Source organism: Osmerus eperlanus, chromosome 23 (genome assembly GCF_963692335.1).
Source record: "Osmerus eperlanus chromosome 23, fOsmEpe2.1, whole genome shotgun sequence".
Lineage (NCBI taxonomy): Eukaryota > Metazoa > Chordata > Actinopteri > Osmeriformes > Osmeridae > Osmerus > Osmerus eperlanus.
This window is the reverse complement of record NC_085040.1, coordinates 7,257,194-7,275,408: the sequence shown is the minus strand read 5'-3', so window position 1 is coordinate 7,275,408 and position 18,215 is coordinate 7,257,194. Positions and strand designations below refer to the sequence as shown.

At 46.7% G+C, this 18,215-nt stretch overlaps 2 protein-coding genes across 2 annotated transcripts; both read left to right on the top strand.

Annotated features, from left to right (window-relative positions):
• Window positions 1-2,288: 2,288 nt before the first annotated feature.
• LOC134009993 (doublesex- and mab-3-related transcription factor A1-like) lies at window positions 2,289-4,251 on the top strand. Its single transcript, XM_062449818.1, has 2 exons — window positions 2,289-2,920; window positions 3,197-4,251. Exons 1-2 carry the CDS (start codon window positions 2,425-2,427, stop codon window positions 4,009-4,011), a joined length of 1,311 nt encoding a protein of 436 aa, XP_062305802.1. The 5' UTR covers window positions 2,289-2,424; the 3' UTR covers window positions 4,012-4,251.
• A 1,353-nt stretch (window positions 4,252-5,604) lies between these two features.
• On the top strand, window positions 5,605-18,215 carry LOC134009537 (glucosidase 2 subunit beta-like). Its single transcript, XM_062449046.1, has 7 exons — window positions 5,605-5,810; window positions 6,176-6,292; window positions 6,736-6,831; window positions 8,267-8,324; window positions 9,401-9,518; window positions 11,477-11,606; window positions 18,117-18,215. The coding sequence occupies exons 1-7, from the start codon at window positions 5,729-5,731 to the stop codon at window positions 18,185-18,187; spliced, it is 672 nt and encodes a 223-aa protein (XP_062305030.1). The 5' UTR covers window positions 5,605-5,728; the 3' UTR covers window positions 18,188-18,215.

Genomic DNA, 18,215 nt, shown 5'->3' with positions numbered 1-18,215 from the left:
AAGACCCTGGTTTGGCCGGTTGAGTGCTAGTACATTTGCTGGTCTGCAAGGGTGACAATGGAGACACTGCCTGCCCATAGCTAGCACCCCTACCCCTCAAGGTCCCATCTCGATATCCTGCCTCAAATGTATTTCAGAACGGGGGAGAGCATAGTAGTATGCTCTGTGTGTCTTCCATTATTGTGTCTTTCACCCTCAGTAGGATTTCACATATACAGGATTTCGCATAAGCTTTTTGTTGAATAAACTTTTTTCCCTCCAAGGCCTACCAGTGGCTGATACCCATCTAGCATAACGGGTAAACGCATCTAGACAAACACACAGGCCAAGCCAGCCCGCTGCTCACAGCTACCCCCCATGCATGCGAGGGATCCACCTGGTGCGTTTAAACAAAAGGCCCAGGCGATAGCGGCTTAATGCACCTAGATAAGCCCACCGGCCGCAGATGCTGAATTCCCCTTCACAATGGATGAAATGATAACGGAATATATCTGCATGCACATACACAAGCACACACAGCTGCACGCACACAAACACACACACGCACGCACGCACAGCTTGGCTTCGACGTCCCTCCCGTCCTGACCATGCTGGGGGATCTCGATACCGCTCCCCCCAATGCCCCCCGCCCCCCACCCCCCCTCCTCCCACACACATACACGCTCTCAGTTGTTAATTGTACCAGGGACGATTTGGATAACGTGTTCGTTGCGGCATAAATGTGTGTCTTGATTTAGCATATGTGTGTGTGGGGGTGCACGCAGGAGGTGTCCTGGCAGAGTGGTAGGTATGCACCTGATAAGGCCTGTCATCGAGGGACTGATGCAGAGGGCGTCCATGCGAAGGAGAGATTCAGATGGAGACAAAGGGATGAGGGAATGGATGGAGAGCTGCTGGGGGAGACCTCTCACGTCTCCTTGTGAAGGATTGTGACAAGTGAAAGAAACTCCATGTCATTCTATTTGCGGTTAGATCGTTTGGAACGTTCTACGACTAACACATTATAAAATGCGCGCCACTCAAACCAAAAGTTGTCAACAGAGACATGAGAAAGAGGACACTTGTTGCTAATGAAACAGAAAGAATGTGGAATTTCCAATTTGCATTAATAACTACAGGCTCATCTCTACATCCAGCTGAGTGCAGATTACCTGGGGGCATCATTAGGCACAGTCTTAACCTATAAGGAATTAAACTGCTTGTATCCATACAGTCCCTGTTCAAACCTCGTGTATTTAAACAACACACCAGAGGTTGGCCGAGGGGGGAATCTACCACCACTTATGCCCTATATGCCTCATGCCCTTAACCTATATCAGTGTTTAAACCGATACCAAATTTCGTAATCATCTGTGCACGTTTGACGCAGTAAAATTACCTCTGTCCCTTTCTCTGTTATACACACACGCAAAGAAAAAAAAAGAGTAAATTATAAACACAGCATAGTACAAATAGAACTGTCACTTTAACTTGACACTGGAGGAGGTTCAGGCATTGTTTACCCTTGTGGCTTAGGAATGGGTTGCCCTGGGTGACTGTACGCTTGAATGTTTCCTATTATGACTGATTGTTTTCATGTAATAACCAGGTTAGCAAGCTGCTGACTGCAACCTGATCTGGTACGGGGTGAGAGAATTGACTGAAACATGTGACAAGCTGTGATTATTGTGTTTGTTCACAGATGGGCCATTGTTACGGTAATCAACAGAATAACCAAACTCAGGTAGCTAATTACATGTTTCCTTGTGGCTCTGTTGGAGCATTGTGTTGAATACTTTATCTCAATGAATACTAGAATGCTCCAGGCCGACTAAACAACCTGACGAAAGTAGCACCATGACTTTTATTTTGTAAAGCAAGACCTATTTGTAAATTGTGATGCACTGGATTACTTTTTGATCTTTGTAGACTATTACCACACACTTTTGAAGTGGAACAACTAATATTATTTTTATTATTCGATAATCCTATGGCCTTAAAATAAAGTGTGTTATGGGCCCAAATCACATATTAGCCTAGATGTCTATTCATCTACAATGTGCATCCATCATTCACCAATTCCAAACTAATGCAAGAGGAAAAGAAAACACGTCGTACTATATAGTGTTTGGATATGTATACATATCCAGGCTTATATTGTACTGTCTATCCTTTCATTAGCTCTTGCCAGCACAAAAAATACCCATACCAGTCACCGCATTCAACCTATTCACCTACGCGCGTATTCATAGGCTTGTAGTAGGTTGAACAGAAAAGGGGAGTGACCACGGTGTATTATATCATGTCAAATCACCTGAAAGTGGAGTACTTTTAAGCGCACGAGTTTTGAGTGGAAGCCCCACTTGTGAGAAAGCAGGAACTGAACGAACACTGATTACTTGAACTCTGGACCTTCTGGAGAACTTGTTTACATCTCGCAGAGCGATGGACGGTAGCATCAGACCGCTCGGTCTGGCCGGGCACACTTCTTCACCTCTCTCAATCGGAGGCTTGCAGATGCCCGCTTCCCTCCTTCGCCCCCCGCCTCTCTTCCTTCGGGCCGCGGCTGCAGCAGTTTGTAATCCCTCACTGGAGAGAAGTTACCCCAGAACGCCGAAATGTGCACGGTGTAGGAACCACGGCGTAGTGTCCGCTCTAAAAGGGCATAAGCGCTTCTGTCGTTGGAGAGATTGTGCGTGCGCCAAGTGCACGCTAATTGCGGAGAGGCAACGAGTGATGGCGGCGCAGGTGGCACTCCGTAGGCAACAGGCTCAAGAGGAGAGCGAGGCCCGTGAGCTCCAGTTTATGTACAACGGCTCAGGGACAGGAGAGAGCGGAATGACCGTGGCATCATCATCTCAAGGAGTAGAACAACCTGGAAATAAAAATAACGAACCGAGAACAAGTTTTAATGTCTTTGGAGCTAATAACCCGAAGGACGGTGAGTTGTCCATGTCTGAGTTCCATCACATTAGGCAATTTTATTCTAAATGTAATTTTTTGTAAATCCCCTGTAGCTGGCATTTAAAGGTAATACATTTAGTCAAAGTTCATTGACATAGACTATCTCTCCGGTAACAAGATAACACTATAATTAAATGTTTTACAGCCATCTTTTTAGATCGGCATTTTACAAAGAGTAGACTAAAGAAGTAACAATATAGTCAAAAGATCAATGACTTTTCTAATGTTCTATTCATTTTTATATATTTTTCAGATGAAAAAATGCTCAAATATAACTTATACAATGGATTCATGGGTCGATCCATCTTTCCGCCTCATCTCGCAACACTACCTTCTCCAACGGACAATAACGAGACCTCGACAAGCCAGGAGAAACACCGTGCCTTCGATAAAGAAAGTGGGAGCCAATCTCCTGTCTTCGACCAGCGATCCGACCACACAGAAAGCCCACGGTCGCTGTCATCTTCGGATATCGAATCGGGAAGTGAGTCGGAGAGGGCCAAGGAATATCCTTCTCTAGAGCTTGGTGCAAGCGGCTGCGCGTCAAAGGACCCCACCGACGTCATGACCAAGATATTTCCCCATCACAAGCGGGAATCTCTGGAGTCGGTGTTGAAAACTTGCAAAGGTGACATTGTGAAGGCAATTGAACTGGTACTGAGCTTCAAAGATAATAATTACAACTCAGATAGTGTAGGAGTGTCTTTCTCCATTCACTCAAACGCATCGAGGCCGAATATTGGGCTTCCAATGGGAGTTCTGGGCGCCATGGGTAACAAGTCTGCATTTTCCCCGCTCCAAACGCCAACATCTTCTGGGGGCGACACCCTGTACGGGCTCAACCCTCGCTTCGGCATCAGTCCTTTGCGTTTGGCCTACTCCTCCACAGGTGCTGCCATACCCAGTTTCATGTCACCATACGTGACCTCCGGACCGATGCCAGGTTTTCCACCTCGCCCGCCGTTGGACTACTCTTTCCCGGGGATGATGCGAGATCTCTCCTACTTACAGACCAAAGACTCTCTGTGCCATTCTGGTATTTACTCACGTTTAAACAATGACAAATAAAAGGTGCATGGTAACTCGGCAAAAGACCAATTTGCGTTAACAGAAACATATTCCCTCATGAACTTTCATTGCCTCACCGTCTTTTTTCGATCTGAACATGATTTGAAATGTGGTGTAAAACGTTTAACTCTAGTTCTAACCTCGTACTTGATGTTTTTTTGTCCTTGAGCGTTTGTTTAAAATGTATAATAAAAACGTATATTTTCTAAAGTTTGTGACAAATAAAGAATTTCAAATGAATATGTTTGTTGAAGTCCTGAAGACCACCACCCATATGTTCTCCTGCAGTGGGCCTACTAGGTAACACAGTTAATGACATTAGTTGTAGGCCTATTAATAAAATCTGACCAGTCCTTAAGTCTATAAATGATAGGGCAGTTTTCTATTACCCAACATTGCATTATACACAACTAAGGCCTACAACATTAAATTACAATATTTAAGATAGGCCTTCATATCTGCATATAGACTATAAACACACACACACACACACACACACACTATTTGTTTAAACAGTAGCAGTGTCTACTCCCATCTCCCCTAACTTCAAAATTGTCCAAATTATTGACTGATCTTTTAGTTTACATTAACATGTACTTGCCATATACATTTATTAACTTCCCATGTTTAACCAGGGATAGTTCAAAGCTTTTTGATAGCAGGTGTAACATATTTGCACTCGCCAGAAGCAAGCTCCTCTCAATAACTACATTATGCAATATTCAAAGACCTCAGGAGTCTCAGTTCCGTGATATGTTTTCATAGCATTTATGAAATGTGGTCTAAAGTGCTTGAGTATTTACACTCAACCGATCACTATCTATCTTCTGCCCTCTTTATTGAAAAGTAAGAAAGAAAAAAATGAAAGGAATATATCTGCTTCAATAATGATATGGGTCACACACAGGTCTGTTTGACGAAGCCATTTCACAGATTGTTTTAATTCTCCAGATTCAGCATTTAGGACTACAGTCATGCAGGGAAACATTTTCTTATAGGAATTATATTTCTAAGCCTATTTTCTCAAAAACGTCTCCAGACTATGAAATACTTTATCAATGTAAGCACACATATCGTCAACTACCATCTGAGTCTGACAATGTTTTCGTCAGGTAGACCTGTCTCCTATATTTGTAAAAACAAAATCTTGCACAATTTCCAGAAACATCTTGAAGGATATTTTAACAACATCTGGGGTTAATATGTAAGATTTTGAAATATCTTGTAATACATGCACACGCTGTTTCTAACAAATCAAGTCAGCAGCTACAGGATGTTCTCTCAGAGCTGTCAAAAACAGCACAGGTAAGTCATCAGGCTCTTAAGGTTTACTCGTTAAATTCCAACAGGCTATATGATTTATTGTATGAAGTGCCGAAACCATGGGGCAGTCTAGGTCTTGAATTTGATACGACCTAAATGGAATTATTTAAGACTTGAAGGTTTTTTCTCTCTCGCATAGATTCAATTACAACGCATGAACTTATAAAATGTCAAGTTGGTTATCTGAATCCAGGTAGCCACGTCGGTCGTATTGTAATTTGTAGGACCAGAGCGCGCTGGACGTCAACAGAACCATGCAGGCGTCACGTGACTATAATACAGGAAGCACCGACGCTGACAACTCGGGATGCTGAAATAATATTTGAGTGCGAAGAGCATTCAGCTGTTTTATATTTGGCCAGAACAGTAATGTTGGCATAACTAGACCTCTGACATGCATTGCCATATTATAATTGCTGTGATTCTATGGTCTGTTGGTATAGAGTCGCGGAAATTGAGAGGAATTTCTCTGTCGTGTAAGTGTCCCATCCCAAACTCATATCCCATCCAGTGTAGCATGCTGCCGTTGCTATTAGTAAACAAACCACTGACTGGCAGCATACCTTTCCTTTTGTATTAGTTGGCTGTATGTAATAACAATTACAATTGCAGATTTTCATATAAGATATATAAATAAACTATCTACGCTTAATGCTTATTTTTGATGTTTAGCGGTAAAATGTTGGTATAGCTCAACCGACTAGCCTTCATACATGACTGTGTCAGTGTTAACATAGGCTACTTGTCACATGAATTGACAGCCTAGATGCATACAAAGAGCAAATGCGTTCATGCAATATACAACATCTACTTGACTTTTACATACATTTTTTGTGTACAGATAAAAGATTCTACAGAGAAAGAAAGTCCTTCCTGTGTATTGATGGGTCCAAAATGATTCCCTTTGAGCAAGTGAATGATGACTACTGTGACTGTGCCGATGGCTCAGACGAACCAGGTACAGATATATGAAGTGAACCACTATAGCCATTGTGTACTTATTTTGGATGTATATTGTAATTTATGAAACTGGCATATGATGTAGCTTGATGTGTATTTTATTACCAGGCATTACTCAAAGTTTGTAGAAGAATCATTGCAAACTGTACCCTGGACAAATACCAGTACTTTCTAAGAGGAAGAAAACCTCTGCCCTCTGTATTATTAATGGAATGATACTGCCGCCTCTGGGGTATGCATGGAAGTGCATTAATACCTAGGCCTACATGTAAAGCTACACAATGATCAGGATGATGTCGAGATTTCAGAACAGGAAAGGCCAGGGCATATATGTTCATAGGTTATATAAATCACGGGGCAGAGCTGACGGTGTCTATTTCAAATCACGGTTCAGTGAATATGCTCTGATGTACAGCATCTCTAACCATGTGACCCCCGCAGGCACATCCGCCTGTCCTAACGGCCGATTCCACTGCGCCAACCTGGGCTTCCGCCCTCACTATATCCCCTCATCGCGCGTCAATGATGGCATTTGCGGTAAGGTCTGCATTTTGACCATGCTATCGATCATACTTTCAGGTACTTACATTCGATTTGAAAGGCAGTGGCTACCACAGAAGACCACAGAGAATATCTCCAACCACTGCCCATAGATGTACCATGGGTGGCAGACCTACAGCATTATTCTACAGCTGCCCGTTGCAGTTTTCCTAATGAATGGAATCAGCCAGTCACTGATTCACTGATTCACTGCTGCTGAATGTAGTGAGTGCGGCTCCCGATGTACCACGAGTACTTCTGGAGCGATGCCCCACTGGTAGGTTTTCCACTGTGTACGAGCAAACACATTTAGAACGCTGTCGGAAGATTGACAGGTTGGAAGTTGTTACGCCCGCTGTCACATCCTTGTGTAGTGGAAAACAAACAGAGAAATAAAGAGATCGACAGAGGGAAACAGGTCTCCCCTCCCTCTCCCCCTCCTACCCGTTTGCCATCAGCTTTTCCCCTGCATCTAAATGTCACCCCCCCTTGCTCTCTCCATTCCCTGTATATGCCTGCCTTACTCAATCCCTTAATTAGATCATTTCCCCCCCCCCCCCCCCATATCACCCCCTTCCATCCCATGTCTGAGAACTGCCGGCTTTGGAGAAAACGTAACGTTTCCCCCTTATCGACGCCCCCTCCCCGTCACTGGGCTCCCTGACGGCTTTTGATGACGCTAGGCGGCAAGCGGCGGAGAGATAGCGAGGCGAGACTGAAAGGGGAGGAGGGTGGGGGGGTAGAGAGGGGAGCGGAAGGGTGCGTTTGATGGCTCTTCCGTCCCCCCTCTCTGACTCTTTTCTCTGTCCTCTCCCTCTCCCCCTCCTCCTCTTGTGTTCTCACCCGCGACTGCTTTGAACAGAACCACTTAGAGCTTGAAGTCACACTGCTTTCCTTTTTTTTTCCACTTCTTCTTCTTCTTCTTCTCTTGCGGCTTTGGGAGAGCTTTTACCGTGCTCGGGCACCAGAGCTCTGATGCGCTATAGCCACTGCTCGCCAATAGGGGTTCTGGGTAATTGAGGAGTTTCACACTGTGACCATTCTCTCTGCCTGGTCCCAGCGACTTCCAAAATGAAACCAGATCTAAGTACTCATGTTACCACTTGCTAGGCGCCGCTAGGCATTCTGGGGGCAATACTCTCAACTAGAGGATTGAAGGAGTGGGATTCCTGATATTTGAAATAGCTTACTCCTTGATGCAACATGCGTGCTTGATTGATGAACTGTTAGCATGTTCTTATTGGTTTTCCAACCACCATGTTTCCCGTCAGTCTCTTCCTTTTAAACAATATATGAAAGTGAAAAGTAAGTACACACTCGGGCCAGAGAGATACCAAGACAATCAGGCCATGAGTGTGTGTCGCGTGGTGTGTTGTTGACTTGGCTGACAATGTGTGTGATTCATCTGTCTCTCTCCTGTTCCTTCTGGCAGACTGCTGTGATGCTTCCGATGAGTATAACAGTCACACACGCTGCCAGAACTCCTGCAGGTTAGTTGGCCGGGATTGCATCCACAGTCACACAGAGTTGGTCATAGATCTCAAGTTGGAGACTGGTTTGGTAGGACCAACAGGGATTCATGTGGGAGGTGGAAGCACGACCAGCGGAGAATTTGTTTGAAATGAATTAAATGAACGTCCCTAAATGCTGCCCTTTGTTTAAATGGGCATTTAGTCTATAGATTTGATATCAACAAAGTCGTTTTCCGACGACCCTTTACTGACATGCATGTTGTTTTAGGACTGGTTTATGAAAGGAAGGAGGCCATGTTGTAGTGACGTAGCCCACCACCAGGGGGCATGATTTCACTTTGATAGAAGCCGTCGCGCTGTATTTCCATGACTTCTTTAGTAAGCCAACTCCTACATAATGTCAATACATTAGGGTTGTGCCTTTAAGAGTTGAGCGTTGATATGGAGATTCTGCTGCGCCACATCATTACACATTCTCATTTACAATCTTATGTTACTTACAGTGGAATTGCTACATTGTGAAATTGAACTTAAACGGCTCATTAGGTCTTTGTTGAAAATAGCACTAGAAGCTTTAAAGTTAAATAGAGACATTACAAATGCCATTTCAGAAAATACTTTTTTTGGTCTGGAATACGTGTTTTAACCCAGTCCAAACGGTCACTGAAGGCACAATGTTTACAGTTCGTTACCCAATTTGCATACTTCCTTCATTGGGACTGATTACATTAGTGTAACAACACGATTTTTACCTTAAGCACCACTTACATAAGGTTGCGCCCTTTGTATACAGAAGCCTAATACCTCAAAATCCCAAACAAACAAACATTACAAATCATAACAACCTCAAAAAAGCCCGCCCCTTTAGTATCCCTGACAACAACCAAAAATGACTCAGAAAAAAAATTCTCTCTCAGCCAAACGATTCTTCCTCAACTTATTTACCCACGGATGTTGACCCACTTTGGATTGCACTGGAAGTGCACCGTGGGCCCTCCAGGATAGAAGCGTGCCATCTCCAGGAGCCAAGGAGGTACTCGAGCCAGCGGTGCCTCTCGGTCTCTGGGCTGTAGTGATGGCCTGCTCTCTTCCAGGAATCTGGGACGGAGGGAGCGAGCGGAGGTGGAGGGTCAGATGAGGACTCTGGACGAGGGACTCCGGCTCAAGCAGCAGCACATCGAGGAGGGGGTTTCGCTGTGGAGGGAGAAGCAGGTAACGGCAGCTGTGGCGTGCTAGCTGAAGCTAGCGTGCTAGCTGAAGGCCAAGGCCTTCCAGCTAAGACTTAGCTGGCATTTAGCTAGCACTCCATCGCTAGAGGTAGGCTACAGTACCTTATGCTACTGATGAAGCAAGAGTACTGTTCGTCTCCTCACTAATGGAGTGACTAAGTTAAGCAGAGTTGAGGGTTTAAAAAGTATTTCGCAATCAGCCGATTGGAGAGAGACTTTCCACAACCCCCTTGACGTAAAAATGACCAGTTCAGACACAACGGTACTAGCAAAGTCTCTCTGAGGCATGAAGGTCAGAGGACGGTGTTTATATCGAGAACAACAAAGATAACACACAGCCAATAGGTGTTTGTTATTATAGGCTGGCGGATACATCATCATTGAACTGTGACTTTCCTCAGAACACAGTAGGTTACCGTAGGAACACATAGGAATGGATACTAAGACAGAATATATGAACAGATGATGAGGCTGATTTGTAATTAACAGAAGCACATAAGGAACCCCATTTCTTCCACACTACCCAGGGAGATTCCTTTACAGCTTAACGCCCCTCGCCCTTTGTGTCTCAACCCATAGGTCCACCGAAAAACGCTGACTCGGACACATTGCTCGCGAATATGCCCATGTTCTAACTACCCTTACAGTATTTAGCGGCTACAACAGCGTTTTAACTCCATGTTCAAACTTTACTGTGGGCATTGTTACTCCATTTTTGTCAACTGGAGGTCGTCAACTTCCTTGTCGTTTTAATTGTGTTGTTTAAAACGTGCTACTTCGCAGTCACACACTATTCATATCATAGTTGTGGTGAACGAGCTGTTTTGACAACCGGCAACCGCTGCAGTTGAATGTCACTCTCAAGCACATGGTCAGTATGATTTTTGTTTGACGTTCGTCGTATGACGTTTGTTTGGCAGCACTGTGCTTTGGAGCATTAGCGTAGTAGCTTTGCTTTTTGGTACACAGTATACAATATTGGAATGTGGTTCTGTCGACACTAACTTGATAGTATGTTTCAGAGGCACTTTTCTCTCATTCAGCTAAGTACTGAGGGCCAGGTATGCTCTTGCACACTCAAAATGGAGTCCATAAATCACTGGAGCAGCTGAGTGTGGATAAGAAGGCAACATGCCCCAGAAAGTTAGTCATCCCCATCCAAACTTCAGCTAGAATCCATCACTGCATTATGAGCAACTCAAGAGAGGAGATTGGAAAGTAATATTGACACACACACACACACACACACACACACACACACACACACACACACACACACACACACACACACACACACACACACACACACACACACACACACACACACACACACACACACACACACACACAGGCTTGCTGCTTTTTTTTCTTAATTTGACTATTACAGAGAGTGATGATAGTCTATGCTTTGCTGTCATTTGGTGTCATTTTTGGGGAAGCAGTAATGCTGGCAGACGCAGGTGATTTAAAGAGTCCCTTTGTGTAGTCTCCTCGTGTCCTATACAGGGACAGCAGCTGGTCTTTGTGAAAACAGACAGAGGGAGACTTGAAAAGGAGCCTCCATCCCTGATATTTGTCATGAAATCATTTCCGACGCTCCACTTTTGAAGTTCGGGTTCGCCACGAGTCGCCGTTGTTTTGTTTTTCTCTTTGTCGGCGGCGTAACACAATCAACCAGCCGCTGTTACACAACCCCATCGGCCCGTCTTCGCCGTCGCTACACAACCCCGCTCTGAGACGCCGCGGAGGCGGACGTCGCAGCGTGCCATTTTCGTCAATCCGCGGGGTGGTCGTGTGCCGTCAGATGTTCCTATTTAATTGTACAGCCGTGCTTAGCTTGGAGGTGGCGCGGGGGGAGGGAGGAGGAGGCGGAGGAGGAGGGGGGGGGGTGACAGGAAGTGACACTATCAGCCTTGACGGCCTTGTCCCCCCCGCCCCCAGGCCCAGCTCCGAGACCTGCAGCGTCTGTCTGAGGACCTGCAGACCAAAGTGGAGGAGCACAGGAGGAGCAGAGGAGAGGTGGAGAGGCTCGCCCAACAGGAAACGAGGGCTCCGGAGGCGGAGGATAACGGTGAGTGACAGAGGACTTGGGGGGGGGGGGGGGGGGGGGGTTGGTTTGCGCGCGGGTGGGTAATTGGCTCTCCTGAATTCCGAGCGGCGACTCCATCTGAGAACGGCGGACGGGCGGGGCTTTTGACGGAGCGTCGAAAGGGTTCGTTTCATCTTTCACTTTTAGGACCGCGGTTACGGCATGGCCGAGGTCGAGGTTTGACATATAGAGAGGCGACTGTTTTAGTTAGAGATGCCCCCGGGGGTTAAAGGTCACCGTTACAGTCAGCTAGGAGCACTGGGAGGAGTAGCAAGGTTGAGCTCCATTTCATTCCCATGCAGCCACGTATGATGGAGGTGAATTGACCCCGGCGACCCTGCGGGCCAGTGGTCAGGATGACAAATGGGCCGGTCACTGATAAAACCCACGGGTGGGAGCCCCCCTCCCACCCGTGGGTTTTATCTGGGGGTTCAAACATCCGCTGAAGACATGAGGGAGAAAATGAACCAGAGAGTGCTCAGCGACGGAATATTCCGGCGACGAGAAAGACCCTCCTTTTTACGTTCAACCCTGAGGGACAACTTGCTTATGACTCACTCAAAATTCCCTTATTGTGCCCCGCACATTCATTATTACTACACTTCTACCACTGTTGCGCTGCTGGGAGACTTGATGAGACTGGATTGGAAGAGGAGGACACTCACAATTTACACTACGGGTCCGTTAGGACTTTAGATCCATTATGTTCAGGGGGTGGGGGGGCAAACAAAGGTTTGGATATTTATATTGGATCCGAATGGGGCTCTGTTTGGTTTGCATAATTAATCAATGTGACTCAGACTCCAATGTGGTAAGGGAGAACGACTCGGGAGTAAAGGAGGGAGCCCTAAACGAATTTGTCACTCACTTTGTCGAACGTTGCCATTGTCTAATGTAGCCCTAGTCCCGTTCCACCCTCCCTCCAGCATCTTAGTCCTAATGGAGACATAATGTAATGTGTCAGCTATTTTCTCACGATTCCAATGTTGTGCCTCAGTGTTGTGTTTGCCGACGAAATTGACAGTGTTTTTTGTTGTTGTTTTTGCTTTCAATAAAAAGCTAAAACTACGCAGCCAATAAACAAAGAAACGTTACCCCCCCCCCCCCCACACACACACACACACACACACACCCTCCCTCCTCATAAATCCTCACTGAACCATCCATCTTCCTTCTAAATTTACATCTGTCCTTCTCTGCGTCCTAACCGATCCAGATTGATTTGCTGTCTGGTTGCCGATCTCGCCCCCCAGTAAAAACTTTTTGATTGGAGGAAAGGTCACTTGACTTTGGCGCCGCCGCTGAGCAGCCATCCATCACGCTCCTGCCGTGCCAGCTGACCTTTCCTGGGCTCCTTTTAATGACACGTTAATGACACGCATGTGGGCGTAACCCGGCAACATGTTCCAGGGTACACGCTCTCCCTTTCCATTACAGCTCATCTTCGGGGCGTTGCAACCATCAATTTTCATTTCCGCGCCCATGCTTGGGCGCCGCCGCTGCTACGTCCGTCGTCCATCCATCACAGCTTTGTTTTGCGTCTCTAACGACTGTTTGTGTGTTCGGGAGTGTGTGAGAGAGTCCAAGTGTGTGTGCGCGCGCGTCGGTAAACGGGCAGTTTTGAGGGAAGTGTGTCTGCGTGTGTTCAGAAGGTAGACTGAGGTTGTTTTGGCCCAAGGGCCAGCCAGCCCGCCAGCCCGCGACATGTGACATTACACGTTGATTAATACCAGACTCAAGCGGAATAAGCATCGTTAATCTGCCAGCACCATAAATCAACAACACTTTATGGATTCCCCCCATGGGCCTCCTCTCTTATTGTGTGGTGTTGCTCGCTGATAAGGCTGTTCCATACCCTTTGATTTCATTCCCAGAATTAAAATGCTGCCTTTGAACGAGTGAAAAATCATGGAAATGTAAATTCCACTTTTTTACCTTGATTGAATATTTGATGTGATCTCGCTAATGCATCGACCCGGAGCTCACTGTTTACGAAAATGTATTTATTTCCTGTCGCTGCCTACTCCAAGATTTTGCTGCTCGCTGGCATAACGTATGCAATACTTATGCTCATGCGTCTGGAAATGCTCTCGTTGTCAGAGAAAGTCGTTGCTTGCATGGGTAGATACCATGTTTTTACCAAGACTTTGTACTGTACAAACAGATGATGTTTGTATGTTGTCACGGTCGCACGCAAATCTGTATGGTTCTTTTTATGTTCACTCTGCATCATTAGACGGTGGTTCGAGTGACTCCTGCGATGTGTGTGTGCGTGTAGGATGTGTGTGTGTGTGTGTAGTATGTGTGTGTGTTTCCGTATGTGTACATACACACCGTATATATTTAGACATGGAGCCTTACAGCAAGCTTTATGGAATGATACCGCTTTACAGTGGCATTCACATGTACTGTACTTGAGGTTGAGCTCAGTTCACTAACAAGAAAGAACAGAAGTGCATGGCGTGCGTCATGCACCTCATCCTCATGCCTTAGACACGCTAGGCGCATGACCTCACCGCCTCCCTCTCCAGTAAACATACTGCGGTCTCACTTTGTGTTCCACGAGGACGCTACAATGCATGGTTAGGCCTACGACCAGTTCTACCCTAGCTGGTATTACAACACTGTGTTCCGACCACCAGCCGACGCACTGAATCCAGCTACGTTAGGGGCAAGACACACTTCTAATTGGGACTGATTGATGAGTGGACGTAGGGAATCATAATTGATCATGTTAGCATCGCTCGTCTCCTGACACGGGCCCTAGCTCACCTGCCCTTTGGAATTGAACGTTTAGTTGAACGTCCATATCAGCCCCAAAACGCAAAACAGAAGAATCGTACACAGTTAGAAGGCATTACGGCTCATGCGCTGCCTGTTGGTCGCTCTATCAAGACTCGCCCTTTAGCGAGCCAAAATGGAGTCTTCTCTTTTGATTACCCTTGCCATTGATCAATCCTGTCTCATACAATGTTATTGAGCATCGTAAAGGAGATACACTATTGGTGCCCTCTGAGGAAATAACACAACAACATTGTGTTTAAGGGGCGAGTGCTTTTGGGAATTGATTGTAAAGGAAGAACAGGAAAATGGAGACGTAACAGTATTTGAGAGTTGTAGGACCGGGGAATCGGAGTGGTGGACTGCCACGGTTTAAGATGAGGCCCTGTACTGAAATACGATGCAACAGCAAAGATGGAGTTGTTCTATTACAGACGTAAGTATTCCATTGACTTGAGAGTGCTCTCCGCCACGTGTTGCGGGGGAAAAGAAGGCGGTGAAATGCAGTTGATGGAACACCAGACACACACAGCACGGCACAGCACCGTCTCTAATCAAAGACAGACCTCATATGAACCCAGCCTTTTCGATCCGTCACGGTCAAAATGGACAGAGCGGGTCCTTGGAAAGCGCTCCCGAGCCCCGGGTGCTTACGGCGTGCGCGCGGGGCGGACCACGACGCCCGCGTCGCAAGCCAGGCAAGTGTTGCCCGCTAAAGCAGATTCGACAGGAGGTCGTAACTCCATTACCATCCCTGAGATCATCTGGCACAAAAGTAAACGCCGCACATTGTTTTGACGGAGCGAGAGGACGGCATTAGCCACTCGGTCGTCTCGCGTCGATTCGTCAGCCGTCCGACGGGCTCCTCGCGCTCATTCACCGTGCTGTCAGAAGGCCCGTTGGTCTGGCAAAGCATGCTGGGAGAAAGGGAAGTAAATCCGTACTGAATAACAAAGCCTCGTTCCCATTAGTGGCACTGATTACCCGAGCATGTTTTGAAGAGCCGTCTCAAATGCCAAACCATCATAAGCTTTGGGTTCACATGGAGGTTTCCTCAACCCCCTAATGACATGCTTGTCTTTTTTTCCCCATACATGAACCATACCCCCCCCCCCCCCCCCCCCTTAAACCTACCAAGATGGTAATGGTATAGCCCGATATGGAAGTTACATGAGGGGTGCAGTTCAACCAGAGTTCTTGTGGGTTTCCTCGAGTTCAGACGTAATCTAGTGGTTGACCTGATTTTGTTCCTTTACCATGTCTCTAACCCACTCCTAACTCCCCTGTTTTTCTAATGGCAGATTAGCCTGTTCCTGAACTGTTCAATGATTTAACACGATCGCCTAGTGTCAGTTAGGTGAGCTAAAATACATGCGATGAATGATGCATATGAGGAATATGTTAATATTGGCTGGTCCTCGTGTAAGATTTGGGAGATATCTCACATTCCGGTTCTCTCTATCTTTGGCTCTGTATTGTATTATCCAGATTCATTCAGCACCCTGTGTCCAATTCGGGCCTAATGTCATCACAAGGATACATATTATATTGATGGTAAACATTAAGATAGTGAACAAGCTCATGGTTGAGCTCTCTCCTTGACTCCTGTTTACACAATGTCCCAGAAAAGATCCTATTTATCTTTTATACTTTAAGTACCCGCATAGATATGTGCACTAGGTAGCATAAAAGGCTAATATTTACAAATACGGTATGTTGCTTTGTATCATTGAGACTACTGTTTTAGTTGGATGGAAAACGCCTTTGAGGGAAAGTACCACAGGAAGTGTCGCCCCTGGGTCATTCCTTAGGAGCTGTTGAATTTCCTCTTTTTAAAGAACAGTGGTGTGGTTGTCTGGGCTTTGTTAGAACCCTACCACAACGCATAGAAATCGTTTCCATCGAGGAAAAAAAAAAGAGACAGTGCTCCCTGCTCATGCCGTGCACCTCTCATGTGAATCCTCGCCGGATCGACCTGGTTACAAAAGAGGCGTCTGTGCCGTGTGTGTGGAGTGTGTCGGAGGTATGGATTCAGGGGCTCCTTCTTTTGTGTTCCGTTCCTCTCCTTTCTTTGCGCCTCACTCATTTTACGAGCTTCTCTCTGTGAACTATCACTACGGTAACGCTTGCCGGATGAGTGATGGTGTCCATTAGTAAACATAGCGAGCTGTGTGTGCCGTCTGCCGGGAGAGCCAATGCCTTCGACCTTGCCTTTCTCTCCATCTCTCATTTTTTGCTTTGTATATTTCTCCCCCCCCCACTATCTATGTCTCTCTCCCTTTCCCTCTCTCATTATATTTGCTGTCTGTTTGGAGAGCCAGTGTCTCCAGTTCCCCCCCCCCCCCCCTTCTCACTTCTTTCTCTTTTTTCGGTTCCTCTCTCGTCTCATTCTCTCCCCTCGCCCCTCTCTGCCTTCTCGTTCTCTCGCCGGGGCAATCGTTCTCCTCCGCTGTCTGTCTCGGGCGGCTCTGCGGCTGAAGGGAGGGACGAGGACGTCTCCCGCCAGACGAGCGCAGGGAGGATGGAGAGAAGCGAGAGAGTGCAGACGGGTGGAGAATGTCAAGCAGCGGGGCGGGTAGAGCGCACAGCTCGAGCGGAAGGGGAGAAGGCCATTGAGATGACAGACGCGGCGTATTCCTTTGGCGGAAGCACATCGCCACGTCGGGTGTACTACGCCCCAGTTGGAGCGGTGATACGCGATGGGTGCACTCGGGTTAAATGTTTCGACGGCGCTGGGTTAAATACGCGCCACACGAGTGTTTGTCAAATGAAGAAATTCGGCTCTTAGTCTCGTTTCTGAACGCTATTGAACCAACCCCGGCATGACTGCATGGAATAAATTGTGTTTCAGACCTCAGTACTTTAGGGGGTATCTAGACGCAAGGATTTTCACATGTACACACACACACACAGCCGGTGTACTGTAAAGTGAAAAAAAAATGCTAATTTCACAATTAGCTTTTCCGTAATTACCCAAATCATGTACAGAAAGGTAATTGCGGCGGATGTGTAATTAGCATTATGTAAAGTGCTTCTTTCTCCATCTTAGGGCCAATCAGCTTGGCCCTTTCGACTCCCAGCTCGGGCTGACGAGGAGGGAGATGTTTAGTCTGTTACGAACAGAGGAGAACTTCCTCTCTCTCGCTCCACTGAATGCCACCAGGAGGGGAAAGAAAGACAAGAAATCTGTGGGGGTGTGGGAGGTGGGGGTTGTATGGTTATGGGGTGGGAGTGGGGGCACACACACACACACACGTCTGTGAATAGGAGTAGTGAACAGAGAGGGGGGGGGAAATCACTTCATCATACCAGCGTCGAGCACAAAGCTCCCTGATTGCATTCTAGATCCCGACACGGCTTTTTCTACAGTGGAACCAAATGTTCTCTCACAGCACGACTGACTCATCGCCCGATTGGCCGACCATCGTCAGCCACTCAGCCCTCCCCGCCCGACACTTCTCGGTCCACCTCTCTGCCCCTGCGGCCGCGTCCAAACGCGCCTCTCCGCCGCGCGGGGGAAACGCGGTGTTGTCGGGGGTTGATGTTCTGTGAAATGCCATTGAAATTCCACCCATTCGTAACCATTTCTGATGTCGGGAATTGTCGTTTCGACGTGTTTTCTTTGCTTTTGCCACGTCCCGTTCTCCTATTTGGAGTCGTTCGGTCGTATAAGTGATCTGTGAAGTAAATGGTTCTTTGTGTCTCCTTAAGGTGTCAGAAGTCAGAACAGGACGGCAATCAGCATTTCCCACACGTTGGACGGCAATAACGAGAACAGGTGAGGACACTTGAATCATTCCCCCGACACGT

Coding starts and splice junctions, on each gene's coding strand:
- LOC134009993 (XM_062449818.1), top strand. CDS start 2,425: ATGGACGGTAGCATCAGACCGCTCGGTCTGGCCGGGCACACTTCTTCA. Junction 2,921..3,196: donor AGCTAATAACCCGAAGGACG/GTGAGTTGTCCA, acceptor TATATTTTTCAG/ATGAAAAAATGCTCAAATAT.
- LOC134009537 (XM_062449046.1), top strand. CDS start 5,729: ATGCATTGCCATATTATAATTGCTGTGATTCTATGGTCTGTTGGTATA. Junction 5,811..6,175: donor GAGAGGAATTTCTCTGTCGT/GTAAGTGTCCCA, acceptor TTTTGTGTACAG/ATAAAAGATTCTACAGAGAA. Junction 6,293..6,735: donor CGATGGCTCAGACGAACCAG/GTACAGATATAT, acceptor TGACCCCCGCAG/GCACATCCGCCTGTCCTAAC.